The sequence below is a fragment of the Nothobranchius furzeri genome, chromosome 8 (assembly GCF_043380555.1).
Source record: "Nothobranchius furzeri strain GRZ-AD chromosome 8, NfurGRZ-RIMD1, whole genome shotgun sequence".
Taxonomy (NCBI): domain Eukaryota; kingdom Metazoa; phylum Chordata; class Actinopteri; order Cyprinodontiformes; family Nothobranchiidae; genus Nothobranchius; species Nothobranchius furzeri.
Window position 1 is genome coordinate 71781209 of NC_091748.1, and position 18655 is coordinate 71799863.

Sequence of the window (18655 nt, forward strand, 5' to 3'; positions counted from 1 at the left end):
ATAAAAAAAGGGTAGGTAATGGTAATATGGCCGATAACGTGACGTTGTGTCGAGTACAGCAGACGAGCATGGTTGTGTGTTTATAAGCTGTTCACAAGTCTAACGGCAGATGGAAAGAAGCTGTTCTTATGGCGAGAGGTTCTGGTCTGGATGGACCGTAACCTCCTGCCTGAGGGAAGCGGCTCAAAAACAGCCGTGTATATATACGTGTATATATATATAAATCCTACATCCAAATATATTATTCCAATATTGGAAACACGCAAACCTGAACCACATTGATGTCTGCAGTAGCAAGTTCTGTCAAACCGACCGTTGTAGAGCATAGAATTAAAATGCTGGCCGGACTACAACCAAGATGGCGACTGGCCGTGACATTGATGTAATCGCACAATATTGTTGTATTTTTGCCTTGAAATCACCCCAAACCGAACAAATAAACACTTACGAGATTTTCTGAGCTCCGATGGGAGTAGTGCTAACGTTTAATAACAACACTTGGTTAAATGAAAGAGTTTGAGGACAGACAATGCGGCGACGAACTCCTGCAGTTTGGCTCCCATTATATGGACAACTCTGATGGCGACTCGATAAACTCCTCCTGAGCGGCTCCAAGTAACTCTAAACTTGTCTGGGTGAACAAATTAACGTACTATTTATAATATTATGTTGCTAAAGTTAGCCACATGGCAGCCAGATTAAGTACATCACAACAGAATGCCAAAATATTAACTCATCAAAACCATGCCTTGCTTACCTGTTGCATGCAGAGGTCGGTAAATGTGAAAATATTTCAAAAAATCCAATCACTCCGTCGTCTTCTGTCTTCAATCTTCTTTCTTTGTGGTCTTCTTCTTCATGTGAACTTCCGGTAGTTTTCCTTGTTGTCTCTCACATTCTGGGTTATTGTACAGTGCAGCAATGTCATTGGCCAAAGGTTTCAGACTCCCGCGGTGTGTATACGATTTTGCGGGAAGTGTTTATCCTGACTTCCGGTACGGACGGCTGCAGGATACACACCTTCACACACTTGCTCCCTTTTTGCTACTTTAGGGGACAATTTTTTGAGATGAAAGAAAAAAAGAAATGGTAGCATCGGGGAAGCTACTGAGCTCATTATAATTGAAATCGGAGTGGGGCCCATCATTTTGGGCCCCACTCCAATTTTGGACCTCCTTAGGTGGGTGTGCTCCCACCCATGGGAACCCACACTGACAGAAATGTTAGGACACACACACACAAACACACACAGTTGCTAGCTTGAGACTGTGTAATGGAAGGGGCAAACCATCCATCCCTCCATTTTCAGCTGCTTATCCAGAGTTGGCCAGCATGCCCAGACTTCCCTCTCCTCAGCTATTTGAGCCAGCTCTTCTGGGGGAATCTCAAGGTGTTCCCTAGTCAGCCGAGAGACATAGTCCCTCCAGCGTGTCCTGGGTGTTCGCTTTGGTCTCCTCCCAGTTGGATGTGTCCGGAAAACCTCACCAGGGAGGCATCTTGAGCAGATGCGCGAGCCACCTCAACAGGCTCCACTCAACGAGGTGAAGCAGCGGGTCTACTCCGAGCCCCTCCCGGATGACCGAGCTTCTCACCCTATCTCTAAGGGAGAGCCCAGCCACCCTGCGGAGAAAACTCAATTCGGCCGCTTGTATTCGCGATCTCGTTCTTTTGGTCACTACCCAAAGCTCATGACCATAGGTGAGTGTAGGAACGTAGATGGACCGGTAAATCGAGGGATTTGCCTTCTGACTCAGCTGTCTCTTCACCATGACAGATCGGTACAATGCCTGCATCACTGCAGATGCAGCACCAATCCGCCTATCGATCCCGCGCTTCAGCTTTCCCTCACTCGTGAGCAAAACCTACTAGAGATACTTAAACTCCACCACTTGAGGCAGGCCCTCGTTCCTGACCTGGAGAAGGCATTCTCCAGGATGGGGTGAATGAATCTATTTATTGTAGAGCTTTAGAGGTTGTGTTTGACCAGTTAGCACGACTCCTGGGTCATTTTGAGCCCCAACAAAGTTTCAATCCAGAGGCTCAAATAACTGTTTCAAACTGTAGAATAAACCTTCTCGGTTCTGCTGTAAACTTTTGACTGTATTAAGTATACATACAAATCAAGCTTTCTTTTTCAGCAGATTTGTCTTAGAAAACACCTCTTTTATAAGCAGCCTGCACTTCAAGAGCAAACGTTTGCCCCTTTTAACTTGCACAAATTCCCACACTGGGGTGACCTCTCCTAATGCACAGCGCTGGTGATGTTTTTAATGTATCTTGTGTATGAATCAAAATTATTTCTACCCTTAGTGGTGCTTATCAGTTTGTCGTGTTCCCTTTTCCCAATAGAGACGCTTCAAAGGACAACAGAAACACGACCTTGATAAGACACAGCAAGACAAAAGCAGAGAGTACAGGTTATGTGGGTAACGACAAGCAGAGCTGAACAGCTGATGACCCCACTCATGACCTTCACATGGGGTTCTGCTGCTGCTTCAGTGGGTTTTCTGGTTTTCTGTTTTCAGATTGCTGATTTGGTTTGAAATGTTTTGGCCCATTGACAGGCCTATTCACAATCATTAAGATGTATATTATGTTAATGAAAAAGTAGAGAATCGTATCCATATTTAACTCCTTGATCTTTTCAATTGCATTTTGAGGCTTTAAACGTGTCTACTCATTGGATGAAGTTATACCTCTGAGGCACCAGCCTACCCAATAATTATTGCATAGCTCTAATTATAGCTGGACTGAATTAGACTCTGTGTGATTGTATTAGAAGTAGATTGTTTACTTTTGTGAAAAACACAACCCGGGATTAATTTTACTGTAAATTAGCAATCGATCTGTTTTTTCCCTAACTTATGACATCTTGTTTTAGCTGAATGGTTACTCAGCCACTGGCAGTGAAGTCTGGACTATTTAATTAACCAATCTACAGGTTATTCGTTTCACATGTTTGTCCAAATGAACAAATTAGTCTTAAAACCAGAGCCGTTTTTTGCTAGAAGGAGCCTAATGGCCTTTTCCACCGACCAAACTGGCATGGAATGGGAAGGATCGGGTCGCGCGTGACGCATTACGTTACCCCGCCTAGTAACTGGAGCATGGAATGTGATAGAAACGCTTGCCAGAAAACTTCTAGACCCATACCGGTACATACCGGTCCATAATACCCAGACCTGACCGTCCCAGACCAGGCGATGGAAAAGAGCTATAAGGGGTCCCGCTCTGGCCCGCTACTGGACCGGTTCGGGTAGGTTTCCTGGACTGGTTCAACAATCGAAACAAAATATTTAGCGACCCGATCCTTCCCATTCCATGCCAGTTTGGTCGGTGGAAAAGGCCCACAAGTCACTAGCCTGGCCTGCCAGACTCGTCCTCTGTTTAATTCTGCACAGAGACAGATTCTGGTAACTCACAGGCAGTGAGGCACGGGTGGGGGTGGGGGGTGGGGGGGGGGGTGGGGGGGGGGGGGACTAGGCAGCTCAAAAATAACCAATCAGAAAAAAGATAGGAATGCCGACTGATCCAAGCAACACTGTAGTTTTTTATCTGTAGTCAAAAATGATGTCTGGCAATGGCGCAAACATCTTTTATTTTTGTTAGAAGAAATGCTTTTAGCGCTTCTACTTGTTGTGGTTTTAACTCATTCGCTGCCAGCCGTTTCCTGATCAGTAAAGCCCTTCGCTACCAGCGTTTCTCACTATTTTTAAGGTTTTTTAAAGAGTCACAGAACGTTGCGCGCTAGGATGATGTCGACACCAAAACAACCAAAACAAAGCGGAGACTCACCTCTTACATCTGGAAGAAGCCGCCCGTTTCGAGCGTTATCCGTTCTTTCATAATCCGTTGTTGAGTTGTGATCGGCAGAAGCTTTTCCGGTTCGTGCCTCACTTTTTTTTACAGCAGCGGCCCAAAACAATCTCCTAACACATAGATTTTCTGCTTCCTGATCACGTGACGTCTGCGGATGAAGATCGGCTTTAGAGCTGAGATGTTTGATCTCATGGTGCGGGGGCTCGTTCCGATGCCCACAAAGTAAAAACATGCAAATGAAATATTTATTCATTGGCAGTGAACGGTTGGATTTAACAATCACCATTAGTACTTTAGTCGTTAATGGTAGTGAATGAGTTAAAGACATTCAAGTCATTTAGAACAGAGGAAAGAGCCGCAGCAAACGTCGCCACTGTCTTCGTTTTTTATGAGAAACTGAGCGTGTGACTTGGGCCACACTGTAGTTTTTTAGCTGTAGTTGAAAATGGCATCTGGCGACAGCGCCAACATCTTTCTTTAGAAGAAAGGCTTTTGGCGCTTTCACTTGTGGTTTTAAAGACATGTCCAAGTCATTTAGAGCAAAGGAAAGAGCTGCAGCTTCAGTCGCCATGTTTATGACAAACCCTGCGTTATGGTGTGTGACATACACCACTCAGCGCTGATTGGCTTGGTTAGAATTCTCAGGGGTTGGGGTTATTTGAATAGAAGAGTTCCCAGACCCTTTCTCTGTGCAGAATTAAATAGAGAAGGAGTCTGGCAGGTTAGGCTAAGTCCATCTACTTCCGGACCATGGGTCCCTGGAAGAATGAAAAAATAAATGCAAGTCAACGGGGCTAAAAATACTATTTTCCAATTCCGCTTGTTATGTGCCATGAATTTCACATATGTCTGTGAATTTTAAAGAAGGTTTTTGATAGCAAGAACATGCTTATTTTTGACTGGGGTAAAGGTTATTTTAGGGTTTGTGTGAAATTAAGTCCAGGACAACAAATGCACTTCACAAAAGGACGCCATCAAACCACAGAGAAAAACAGAGGGAAAATGGTGGTAAGTTCAGCAAACTTCAAATCCTTCCCACGGGAGGAAAGAACCACCATAAATCTGGCCATGTGGTAAGTAGCAGCTACGCTAGGGGAGAGGAAATTCTGTGGTGACGTTACATATGCGACGTGCCGATGTAGTCATGCTAATTACGAACTTTTACAAGCTGATAAATCTCAAAGTACGTGACTGGCGTGGTCGAAACACCCATCATTACTTTTCATTTAAATTGCATTACAATTCACAAACAAACAAACAAAACACATGTGCGATCCAGAGCATAAGGCAAAGCGTATAAGAAAATAGCTGACCGGAAAGGGAGGACACTTAGGCTTCCTATACACTGACTATGCAAAGGTGTAGAGCCCTATATGGCTGCCGACGGGCAGTGTTGTGCACATTCCTTGAACTATTGTTTGTGGACTTGTTCTTTTTTTGTGAACGTGAACTGAACACGCTTGTATTTTGCCTGACAAACTTTAAAGGGAGTGTGCTCATGCTGGCATGTGTGAACGGCATTCTCTCGTATTTCGTAAGCTCCATGGAGCTAAAGCCTAGCTAAAACATCCTGTTAGCCATAGACTTTAGAAAAAGTAGACCCTGCAACCGCGGCTGCCATAGTGCGTTTACATGCAGCCAGTAACCCTTTTAAAACCCGAATATTCACAATAACCTGGTTCCGCAGGTCCTTGTAAACGCCGCCAAAAACCCGGATATGCTCATAACCGGGTTTTTAAAAACCCGGTTACTACACCTGGGGTAACCCTTTTCTAACCCGAATGTCTGGTCGTGTAAAGGCATATCGGGATATCAAAGCGTGTGTTCTGCGCATGCTCTGTTCGCAAGGAATCTTGGTCTTTTGAGTAGCGAGACGTCTTGTATGCGCCAGAACACCGGAAGTAAACAACAAGTTTGGAGCAACATGGCGAGTCGCGGCACAGCACCACACTTTTGGAGTGACGAGGAAACTAAAGCTCAAACAAATGCGGTCGCTATCTCTTCCGAACTGGGAAACATGTTGTTGTTTTCACGGATACCGGAACAAGAAGAACCGGAAATGAGGCATATTGCGTCTGAACGTAGTCCATACGTCCTGACGCTACCCCAACGTCCGCATTTAAATCGGGTAATGCAAGTTAGAGGTAACTCTTTCTATTTATGCTTGTAAACGGGTTATTCTGATCAACTCAGAAACCCGAATACCGACCTTAACCCGATCATAACCCGGATATTGGCTGCATGTAAACGTAGTCGAGGATAGAGAGGAGAGTAACAGTGGGTGTAGTGACCATTCTTGAATGTCTATGCTGGGGAAAACAAACGTCATGGTGTGTTCCACTTACCTCGAGAAATATACAACTGCACACAACATTGATTTTAGATGCACCCTTACAAGTTTATCTTGTAAAATGAACACGTTTCCACCACAGCTACTATTGTAATTACAAGCTGCTGTACTAAACCTCGAAACTGGTTTAACAAACATTTTCTGACTTAAGGGAGTTGTTTAAGTTCATTATTTCTACTTGGAAGTTGGAATTTTTGTAGTAAATGAACAAACTGGGAAAAGCAACAAATCTCAAAACACAAGTCAGAGAGTCGCACCGGTAATATTTAACTATTAATTTATTTGCTTTGTTTTTTACAAATTAATTTAGGCTGACTGTTGATCTTTGTAACGTTTTCTTTATCTTTGGGCAAACAAGTCAGACAATTTATTCACAAAATTTGAGAAGTGACTTACTTTAAAGACAATTAAATGTTTTGGGACCTAATGTAGCAGTGGCCAGATAGCTCGCTTTAGACCAGCACTACAACCCACACCCTCCCCAAGCAGAGGTGGGTGGAGTAGCCAAAAATTGTACTCAAGGAGTAGCACTACTTCTTAAACATATTTATACTCAAGTAAAAGTAAAAAGTAGCTGTGATTTAATATTTTTAATATATATTTTTAAACGTAATAAAAATTATGTCAGCAGGCAGACAGAAATATAAAGTTATGGACTGGTTAGGGCTTTTTAAAGACTAAAGTAAAAATAAATAAATAAATAAACCGATAAATAATCAGCATAATTACAGAATAAAGAATATTGGCAGAAAATACTTTTAATTTTTAACGTACTATCAATACCTACGTTATACGTGTCTCTGTATGTGTCTGAGTGTAGACCTCCATCTTGCTACAGTCTGAGTGTTTTCTAGTTTTTATTCATCTTGCTTGAATAAGTTATCTTGAGATGCTTAATTTTAATATGAGAGGTTATCGTGCATGGCTTCCCTGTTTTGCTTGTCTGTAATACAGTACCACAAAACCCAGTTTCACTCATATATACTGATTTGTGATACTGTGTGGTGTGCTTATAAATAATCTAATGTATGGTGGTTCAATTTGGCAAGCTAAGGGCCCCGGAGGGCCCCCACAAAGCTAAAAATGGCTCTGCTTAAAAAATTATGTTAGACGATTTTTGAAGACAGAAAAATCAAATGAATTGTAGAAATGAACACTTTAATGATATAAAATGCAATAGCTGAACACTTCTGAACAGAAGAAAATGTGTTTCTGGTCAGATTTTGTAAAACTTGACAAACTGGATTAAGACTTGTCTTTTAATTACTTCACTTTGTTTAAAGTCAAGCCAGATGTAAAAAAAACCCAAATGAACAAATAATAATAATTAAAAAAAATGATAATAATAATAAAAAAAAAAACAAGAGCATGTCCAGTTTCATGTTTGTGGCTTTTGTCTGGCAGGCGTTGCAGGTTTGCAATGTTAAAACCTATACCTACCTGGTTATACGTATTTCATGAGCATTTTTAAACTCAGAAGTACTCCTGAAGGACTTGTTCGTCCTTTTATCAAAACTCATTTTGAGCCTGAGAGGGTTAAGCATGAGAAGAGCCACGTGCTCTCTCTGTGTTTAGGTAAATCCTGGATCTCTGATCTCCTTCTGGATCTCAGTCTGAGAGTGTTGAACCAGCGACAGCCTCTTAAATGCTGGTTTTCATTTTCTGCATGCTCCACTTGACTCGGAGCAGGCGGCGTGAGAGCATCCTTCCTTCTCTCCGGGAGCTGGCCAGCTTCTCACTGCTGCAGGCTCTGCTGCAGCGCGGCGCAGCGCAGCGCAGCGCACCGGAGCAGGAGGGTGAAGGACGAGATTACACAACCCGGATTACACTCTGCAGCATCGGGAGGCTTGAACATGTCTCTGGGGAGTAAAAGACTCAGCGGGATTGCTGCGTTTATCGCCTCAGTGCTGCTCGGTTCTTGTGGGACAGATGGAGAAGGTGAGCAGTTCTGTGCGCTTCTGGCGCTGCGCGGGCAGGATGCTGAGTTTCAGATCCACTCTTAGGCTGCTGTAATCTCATTCAGTAGCAGTGCATGCCACACTAGACTGTTATAATATACTACACCTTTTTTTTAGATAGGAATAAAAAATCTATATATAAACGACAATTTTAATATAATCTTCATAATGTTTGTGTTTCTTTGTGTTTCTCAAAACACACAAAAGATTAAACAATTTCCAATTAATAGATATAAATTTCAACATAGTTATCGATATACATGTGAAAAAGTACAGTTCCCTCAGCTTTGGGTTTGAAACTAGTGCCATACCAAAAAAAATAGGCAAAAGTAAACATCTTCTGACTTTCTCACCTATTTTCTGGCTTCTACGCTTTAGAAGTGACTTAGACTGCAGCTGCGAGGAGTTTATATCTGTTTTGTGACCCGTTTCTGCAAATTCCCAAAGCAAGTTTGTTTGTGAATGAAAGATGTTTCAACGTTTGGCATGGGTAGGATCTGACCACTGCAGAGTTTGCTTCAGAAAAAGTAATGTTCAAGCTCTGTGGGTCGGTCGAAGTCGAGTTTTTAAGACCGAATCCCACATGCTGCTTGTTCTGTGTTCCTTTCTTTAACATTTGATGTTGTTACACAAGAGAAAGACGGAACGGGAAAGATGTGATCCGTCAGATGAGACGTCGGAAGACTCGTCAGGGAGCTGCCTCTGCTCCTCTTGCTCCATTCTGCACTGAAACATCTTAAAAGCAGATGATCCGAAGAGAAGTGACTGAAAATAACCTGTTTAATCACTGCTGTGATGGCTTTGATAGGCCTCCAGATCCAAGCTGTTATTGAGCCTTTGAGTGCACGAGAGCTGTAAGCTTACTCATGGGATGTTTTAATGAATAGCTTCAGGATTTGCCCAGTTGAAGTGGCTCGGTCAAGTCCAACCACCAGTGTCCCCGTCTTACTGTAATTACTTTATCTGAACGATTTCACACGTTAAATCAGCCAGAGACAGGAATGTGATTGATTCTGGAGATCGAAGGATGAATGAAGGTGGAGGAGATTGGAGAGAGTAGATACTGTTATTTCTCTGCCGCATTGATTGTTTAAAAACAAAAGAGCATTTCAGAAAAAAAAAAGATTTTATGGACTAAAATTGACCCTAAATCATGTTAAACAGGTGATGCTCCCTTCAGACAGAATCTCCTCAGCCATGCACATTAACACAATAAAAAGACAATTAGATATAGTGCAGTTTTTGAAGCTATTTTGGCTCCTTGACATTCATTCCTGACCAGTTAAAGGTTTTCATCACTATTAATGAATTTTATTACTTATTTTGTGGTGAATAAAGAGAACAGGAAGTTAAAGTCCACCCATTTATCCTAAAATGCTTAAAATGCTCACAAATGCTTTCAGATCTAAAAGAAAAGCGGCCTCTGCTGCATTTGTTGCTTGTCATAAAGCAGAGGAAGATGAAATGCTCCTGCCCTGACGACCTCTTCTTCTCTGACACAGGGCATTTACAGGCTTGTGAGTATATTCTGTTTTCATGCTAATGTCCCAGATGACCACAACAGAGCAGATGGCAATAACCATATTGATGTAAGACTTGTAGTATCTTGCTGAACACATTTCAAGGTCTGTACTTTTCCAAAATTATAGCCCGACTCTTCGCTTACGTCATTCTTGGTTTGTGATTGAAGTGAACAAACAGGTGTTTGAAAAAAATCCAACTTTTTATAAATATTGGTTGTAGTTTGCCTCTCGTTATCCACAACGGTGTCTTTGTGTTGACTTACTGTAAGCTCAATTCACACGGCAAAGAAATTATGCCACTTTTTAACCCAATCCTCCCCTTTAATCTGAAGTGTGCACCAGATTAGCGTAACGCCTCTAAAGATAATTTCAATCACAATCCTGTCATGTGTGCTGTGTTAAGAAAGTTCTGATCTGTTTGTAAGGACATCTGGACCACTCTGACCATAGATTAGGGGTGTCAAATGTCTTGGTTTGCTTTCTAGGACAAGCAAGCATGCTGCCTGTTGAACGTGATGTGTAGATAATCAGAGCGCAAAGTAAAGGAGCACGCTGCATGCTCCTCCTCCACCATGATTGTTTAGTTCAAAGTCGCGTTAATCTCAAGACATTTTGTGAGATTTCCCATCTGACCTGAGCATGTTGTCATGCAGTGTGTTGTTTTTGCAGTGTGGCCGGATAGTAGGACTAAAACAGAGATTTTTTTATTGCTACATGCGGGCACTTAAATGTTTTTTTTTTCTATTCTTTTTTAAAGTATTCCAATAAATTTTAAATCCTGTTGCGTGAACCAGGCTTATGTGCTGTCAGCGGATGTGTTTTGTTAAAATGCAAATGTGCTTTTTGGTTGTTTCAGCCTTGCATTAAAGCAACTGTAGGCCTTTTTAGAAGGCACACCATGCCGGCAAATCAGTGTAACACTTGTATCCACTATCTCGTTCTTTCGGTCACTACCCAAATCTCATGACCGTAGATGAGGGTAGGAATGTAGATCGACCAGTAAATCGAGCTTTGCCTGCTGGCTCAGCTCTCTTTTCACCATGACAGATCAGTAAAATGCCCGCATCACTGCAGATGCAGCACCAATCCGCCTGTCGATCTCACTCTCCATTTTTCCCTCACTCGAGATACTTAAACTCCTCTATTTGGGGCAGGACTTCGTCCCTGACTTGAAGAATCAAGATTCAAGACCATGGTCTCGGATTTAGAAGAGCTGATTCTGCAAACCGCTTCAGCGAAAGCTGGAGATCACTGTCTGATGAAGCCAACAGGACCACATCATCTGCAAAAAGCAGAGACCTGATCCTTAGGCGACCAAAACAGATCCCCTCAAAAACTTGGCTATGCCTAGAAATCCTGTCCATAAAGGTTATGAACAGAATCGGTGACAAAGGGCAGCCTTGGCGGAGTCCAACTCTCACTGGAAATGAGCTCGATTTACTGCTGGCAATGTGGACCAAGCTGTGGCACCGGTCATACAGGGACCTAACAGTTCGTATCAAAGGGCCTGGTACCCCATACTCACTCCCATAGGGCCACCCGGGGGACACGGTCGAACGCCTTCTCCAAATCCACAAAACACATGTAGATTGGTTGGGTGAACTCCCACGCACCCTCCAGGATCTCCCTAAGGGTATAGAGCTGGTCCAGTGTTCCATGGCCAGGACGAAAACCACATTGTTCCTCCTAACGCCGGGGACACACCAGCCGCCGAAGCGCCACGAAACGGGGACCAACATCAATCGGCACCCTTGTTATCCTATTCTATAGACCACATGGGCCGCCGAAGCGCATGCGCTGGCGCTCCAGCCCGCGCCGTGCAGCGATCGTTTCGGCATCTGCTCTATTTTTTTCACGAGCCGCGGGTGAATGCGTCACTTCAGGAAGTCAAACCTAGACATAAGAGGCAGGCCGGTAAATTTAACAAAATAAAGCATTTCAAAATTCAATTCCGCGATAGTCAAATGTGTTCGTAAACAGACACTGCATAAAAACCACATGAACACACATACACAGCGAACTTGTGTGTGTGTGTGTGTGACCACGTGAAGGGGGTATGGTTTTGGGTGTCTTTCAACCAGAGCAAGCAGGACAGAGAGGCAGAAAGTCGTAGGCCAGCCATTAACAACTGGTTCACACACACGCGGACAAACACACACAAACAGCAAAAAGCAGAAAAAAAGGCAGAGAGGAAATGGAGGACACCAAGTGTTTAAAACTACAAAGCGCGCCTCGACCAGAGCAGAGAAACAAGCGTCTGGTCTGAACTGAGCGGCAGCGAGCAGCCAAATTTCGTGAGCGCTTCACCTCCCGGCACATCTGCAGCCGGTGTGTCCCCGGTGTGAATCTGAGGTTGGACAATCCGACCGACCCTCCTCTCCAGAACCCCTGAATAGACCTGGAGGCTCAGGAGTGTGATCCCTCTGTAGTTGGAACACACTCTGCAGTCCCTCTTTTTAAATAGTGGTACCACCACCCCAGTCTGCCAATCCAGTGGAACTGACCCTGGTGTCCACATGATATTGCAGGGCCGCGTAGACCAAGACAGCCCCACAACATCCAGAGCCTTAAGGAACTCTGGGCGGATCTCATCCACCCCAGGGGCCTTGCCTCCAAGGAGTTTTTTGACTACCTTGATTACCTCAGCCCCAGAGATTGGAGAGTCCATCCCAAAGTCCCCAAACTTTGCTTCCTCACTTGCTGGTGAGACTGAGGAGGTCTTCGAAGTATTCCGCTCACCTATCAACAACGTCCCGAGTAGAGGTCAGCAGCAAACCGTCTCCACTATAAATACTGTTTGTAGTGCACTGCTTTCCCCTCCTGAGGTGCCGGATGATGGACCAGAATCTCCTCAAAGCCACACAGAAGCCTTTTTTCATGGTCTCACCAATGCCCAGGTTTTGGCCTCCGCTACCACCTGAGCCGCATTCCGCTTGGACTGCCAGCATCCATCAACTGCCTCTATGGAGTCCCACAGACCAAAAAGACCTGATAGGAATCTTTCTTCAGCTTGACAGCATCCCTAACTGCCAGTGTCCACCAGCGGTGTCACCACAAAGCCCTGCAGCCACTGCTCCGGTCAGCCGCCTCAACAATGGAAGCATGGAACATAGCCCACTGTGACTCAATGTCCCCTGCTACCCTCGGGATGAGATGGGAATTGAAGCTCCTTCTGACAGAAGACTTTGCCAGACATTCCTTGCAGACCCTCAAAATAAGTTTAGGCCTGCCAGATCTGATCGGCTTCCTTCTCCACCATTGAAGCCAACTTACCACCAGGTAGTGCTCAGTTGACAGCTCCGACCCTCTCTTTAGTCAGTTTCCCTCTGGGATTAATAAAGTATTTTTGAATTGAATTGAATTGAATTCACCCAAGAGACCATTACATGCAGCAACAGATCAGATAAAAGGACAACAAAATCAATCATCAAACTGCAGCCTAAGGTATCCTGGTGCCAAGAGAACATATGGACACATTTTTGCTTGAACATGGTGTTCGTTACGGACAATCCATGACGTGCACTGGCGTCAAGTAACAAAACACCACTCAGATTCAGATCAGGTAGGCCATTCATCTCAACTACACCTCTCCAGGTCTCATATTATTTGCTTACATGTGCGTTTAAGCCCCCCAGCAGAACAAGGCAGTCACTTGAAGGAGCGCTCTCCAGCACTTCCTCCAAGGACTCCAAAAAGGGTGGGTAGTCTGAGCTGCAGTTTGGTGCATATGCACAAACCACAGTCAGGACCCAACCCCCTGCACGAAGGCGGGAGGGGGCTACCCTTTCATTCACTGGGGTAAACCCCAATGTACAGGCAACAAGTATGCCCACCTCTGTTCAGCGCCTCTCAGTGGGAGCAACTCCAAATTGGTGGAAAGTGCAACCCGTCTTGAGGAAACTGGGTAAGGGGCCAGAGCCATGCGTTGAGGAGAGTCCAACTATATCTAGCTGGAACCTCTCAACCTCTTCTACCAATAAGTCTTTAAGCTTTTGATCTTATTCAAGTGGCAGTGTATAGTTTCCTGCCACTAGGGGCAGAACATAAAAACATTCCAGGGTAGTTTTACACCAGATCACCATGACTGTGGCTTGTTTAAAAAAACAGTATGCTACATGTTGTTACCTATGGAGCAGAAAGCACGCAACCTCAGCGTGACTCAGCACACTTTGGTGGTCCTTCAGGTAATTCCATCGAGAGATGCAATGCCGAATGTAGTTTTCTGGTGCTGCAGTTTCTGGATCAATTCGGGGTCCTTCGGCTGCCGATGACATCATCATACAACAGCAAAACTGCTCAGCCAAAGTATATTGCATCTCTTCTTTGGTTCTGTTCTTTCACATACGTTTTGGAAAGAGTTTGGCAGTTTTGTTATTAAATTTGTGTTGTTACTACCTAAATGTTTTTGAACGTGGTAACGTAACTTCTGTAAGTTGTACATGTGTGACATTAGCGTCAGGTACAGGACCCGAGCTGGCCAGAAGGAAACATGACATCTAATATGGTGTTCCCCAAAGATGCTAGACTGCTTTAAACCTGATACTTATGGTTATATGCTACAAAGCCGCCAATATTTTTCAACAACTGGACATCATTTTATTCATTTTTCAACAACACTTTGATGGACATTTCATGAGATTAATGGTAACAACTACACCCTGTCTCTTTAGGCTTAGTAAAAAGCAGAATTGTTGACATGGCAGTACTCTTATCTGGATCAAGTTACAGAGGCAGCAAATTTAACAGGGAAGTTCAGAATGTCCTCTCCCATGCCAGTTCCACCAAATCCTCCAATAGGATCTCAAGGCTAACCTAGAGATGTAATCCCTCCAGTGGATCAGTGAACTCAAAATGGAGGAGCAGGGGATCTCTTTTCAGCACCCTATATCAGCAGCCTTTTGGTCATAAACCAAAGCTCATAATCATATGTGAGGGTTGTATTTTGGTCACCAATAAATGACAAGCTTTGCCTTTCAACTTTTCTCACTTCACAACAAGAGACTGGTTCACCGCTGTCACTGTTCCTGTCCACCTGTGGATCTCACACTTTATCATTGCCTTAGGCCTAGTCCACACGTAGCCGGGGTTTTTTGAAAACGAATATCCGCCCCTCCAAAAACTTGCATCCACACCACCGCGTTTAAAAAAAAAAAACTCTGTCCACACGTACCCGGATAAATATGTTGTTAAGGACATGCCAGACCTGTAGGCGGCAGTACTTTCCCCGTTCTTAACCTCGTCCTTCGTCTGTGGTCTTCCGCAAGGAGCAGTAATTCCGCTTGCAAAAACAAACGAGCAAAAAGCGCTTGGACAATTGATAAAGCGAGCGCAGCTCTGAGGGCATCCATGCTGTCGGCTAGTGTAAACACAGGTCGCACACGTGATGTCAGCATTTTTTGTCGTGGAACGTGACGTTGCGGACCTTAAAACTCCGGTTTTGTCCGTCCACACGCAGACACCCAAAACGGAGAAAACGCAGATCTTCACTTTGGCCGGAGTTTTTAAAAAGATCCGTTTTCGTGTGAAAAAACTCCGTTTACGTGTGGATGACAGGCCAAAACGTAGAAAAATATCTACGTTTTGGCAGATCCCCGGCTACGTGTGGACAGGGCCTTAGTATTTGTTGACTTGGCAGAAAGAGTAAACACGAATGAATGTGGGAGAAAATGAAAATGCACATGCACAAGGTGCACATGCAAACTCTACACTGAAATGACCCAAACTGTGTGCAGTCCAACACTGACAGCAATTCCCTGCAGCTTCTTACTCAGCAGACGTTTTATTAGTTGGTTTTCAGGCCATATGGAGCATTTTTTTAAAGTATTGACCTAAATAAACTGTTTTTAGTACATACAACACTAACTTGACACTGACACAAGTTGGTAGCAACACTTTTTGTTGAAGTGACATGTAAGTTTGACTATTAACCATTGGGTTATTATTTATCAAACACTTCAAATGCAGACAGTCATGTCTTATTTTGCAAAGAGCGTACCTAGCTATATTGGCCTGGTTGCTTATTACATTTGCTAAAGAGATAAATAAGGCAGGAAATCTGCAAGAGGTGCAGACTTCGTGCCTTATTTACTGATGCATGTTGAAAAATAGATGACCATTTGAATAAATACAAATGCTCTAATAAATTTTCTGATAAAATTTGTCTGCAAATCACGACAATCATCCTTGAGTGTGATGATAATCAGCAATCAGGGATATCCTTTATATTCCCTCATTGTGTAATTGTTTTTTTTTATTATCCCCAACAGAACTAATTTACCACAGGCAGCTTGCAGCATCACTTTTCAAAGAGAAAATATCCTTTTGTCTTCAGTTTGATTATTGCAGGTTGAAGCAGCAGCGATACTTGGGTAATGCTTTTCTCAGCTAACCAAGGCTGTTGGCTGAGTTTATGATTATTCGCAAAGCTGAGGCTGAGGGCGGAACGTTAGATATTTTTATTTTTTTACACCATTCTCAAAATTCATCTCCTCCTGTACACAGCTTTGACAGAAAATGTGTTGATAAAAAATGCAGAAGAGAAGTTGATTTAAATGTGTGCCTATCTCCCAGTTTTATAACAGCCCATCTCATCAGAATTTATTGCTTTTCAATAAGCTTGTGGTTCGCACTGAAAGAACATAAAGCCCTGAATGAGTTCTGTTTGATTTGAATGTGAGCGATGCGTCGTCTACAACCTTTCCTGTCCCTCATTGTGAGATAGTTAAGTTTTTTTAGAGAGCAAGTTTGAGGTCAGTACAAACAGGTTGTAGGATAAATCACCCTTATTTTATACCATGTGTTCAGTTACAGTTGAGTCATAAAAGGGTTCCAATTGGGTCAAGGTTGCATAAAGGCAGAAGGGGCTGCTGGTACCAATCAGAAACCTGGATTTATTAAGTCAGGGACAAATGCTTAAGTTATAAAAGTGACGGAGAACTGGAGTCCATCCATCTGCCTTTGTGACCTGCAGGATTTTGTGTTTGCCCAAGGTCAGTCTGCCATTTTAGATCATTTATCAAATAGCTGTTGTTACATCAAATATCTGACCAGTCCAACATTCTCCTCATTGTCAACCACTAAAGCAGCAGCAGAGGTAGAAATCAGCAAAGAAACCCACTACAGAAAACAGAGTCAGTGGTAGAGTCGCCTTGGGGTTAGCCAATCATTGATGAGATCAGAGCCGTGCAGAGACCTTTCAAGGGGTGGGTGCTCAAAGTTAAAAAGGGGGCACATATAGAGCAAAAATTTTAAATAGATTCACCAGAAAGCCAGAAAAAAAAAGAACAAAAACCCGTGATAACTCTTCCATCAATGACATGCTTGACAGTTTTGGGCAGTAAAATTTGACGGAAGACCGGAAAAAGGGCCCCTTGGGCACTTGGGACCAAAGGGGCAGGTGCTCAAACACCCTCTGCAGCCCCCCCTCCCCCCCGCAACAAAGAGTGGAGGAGTTTGGACATTTATGATTGGTGCCCTCCAATTTTAAGTTATAGTGTGACACTCCCAACTTCTCTCATTTCACCCATCAGTGAATTTTCCGTGTCACGACCCACGGACGCATTGACCTTAACTTACCTTCACTCAGATGCAGATGTTTACAAGATACCTCAAGTCTTTTTAAAACATGACTTTTCTGACATGTAAGACTAAATGAAACATTTGCAAGAGTTTCTGTAAGAAGAAACTTTGCACAGTAGTGTGCTCATATAGAAATGATGTAATTTATCTATTTATGCATTAGCATCACAGATGTACACTCGCATTAATTTATGACTCATTCATTTTACAATGTTAAATAGTGGTTGTGTTGGAGACAACTGCTGTCCACGAGTCACCTATTAAACTTCCCTCTAAAAACACACTTCCTGTCCTGGACACTTATACTCATTAAATGTGTGAGGCATGAAAATATCTCAACTCATTTTCTTGTCTCAGTGAAACCAAGGTGTTATAATCCGTCACTGGTCTTTATCACATCTCATAACTTACATTTATTGCAGGGTGTGTGTTTTTTTCTCATAGAAACCCAATAATTCAAATGTAACCTTTCTTTCTTATCTACTGACGTTTCAGCTCTGAACTACCGCATAGCCTTTCATGATTCATGATGCAAAACACTGATCCGTTGCTTTTGTGCTGTGATTGTTTAACAGAAGTATGTGACCGTCCACTGGTGTCCAATCTGGCTCCATCATTGTTCAGAAGCTCCTCTCAGCTGTCCAGCAGTCATGGGCCGGTCTTTGCAAAAGTCAACAGAAGAGAAGGTAGGATTTCGTTCACTGCTGTTATCTACATCTAAAATGCAACATGCAAAATCAAAGTTTTTCTGGTGATTATTTTATATTTATATATACATTTCTAGCCTACCTGTTGCAATATTATATTTTAATTTGTTTTGTTTAACCTTCCCACGGTCCTAATGAGTGTGACCCCGCGAGGAAAGTTGACCATTGAGCAGGATTGATGGTTTATCCCTTGAGGTCCACGTGGCAGGGGTGAGGAGTGAGCACCACCTCACCCCTGCCGCGTGGACAACACAACATGCACACACATGCAACAAAACGTTCACTGGACACGGCTATAAGCCACAACCATGATAAAAATATCAAATATACAATCATACAAAATGCTCGTTGTAAAAACGCACTGCAGCAGGAAGAAAAGAGTTCCTAAAACGTTCAGCGGAACAACATTCGCCCACTAAAAGAGCTCCTGAGATCCTAAAAAATCTGGTGAAGGGGTAGTCCTCCAGAGACATAACTGTCTTAAGTTTACTTTTCATCCTTTTGTCGAAGATCATGTCAAATGAGTCCAAGCTTTGCCCAACCACTGAGCCAGATTTCTTGATCATTTTGTTGATCCTGTTTTTGTCCTCAGCAGTGAGGCTCCTGCCCCAACACAACACAGCATAAAACAACACACTGGCCATAATTCCCCGATAAAACACATTCAAGATCCTCCTACTTACTTCAAAGGATCTTAGCTTTCTATGAAAAAACAATCTG

At 43.3% G+C, this 18655-nt stretch overlaps 1 protein-coding gene across 1 annotated transcript in view; it reads left to right on the forward strand.

The window, feature by feature from the left end:
• The first annotated feature begins 7721 nt into the window (after window positions 1-7721).
• Window positions 7722-18655, forward strand: part of LOC107392963 (contactin-associated protein-like 4) — a 107815-nt gene continuing 96881 nt past the window's right edge. Inside the window, exons 1-2 of the mRNA XM_015971065.3 lie at window positions 7722-8107; window positions 17804-17914. Of these exons, the coding sequence (XP_015826551.3) occupies window positions 8023-8107; window positions 17804-17914 (196 nt within the window). The 5' untranslated portion in view covers window positions 7722-8022. The remainder of the gene's footprint in view (window positions 8108-17803; window positions 17915-18655) is intronic.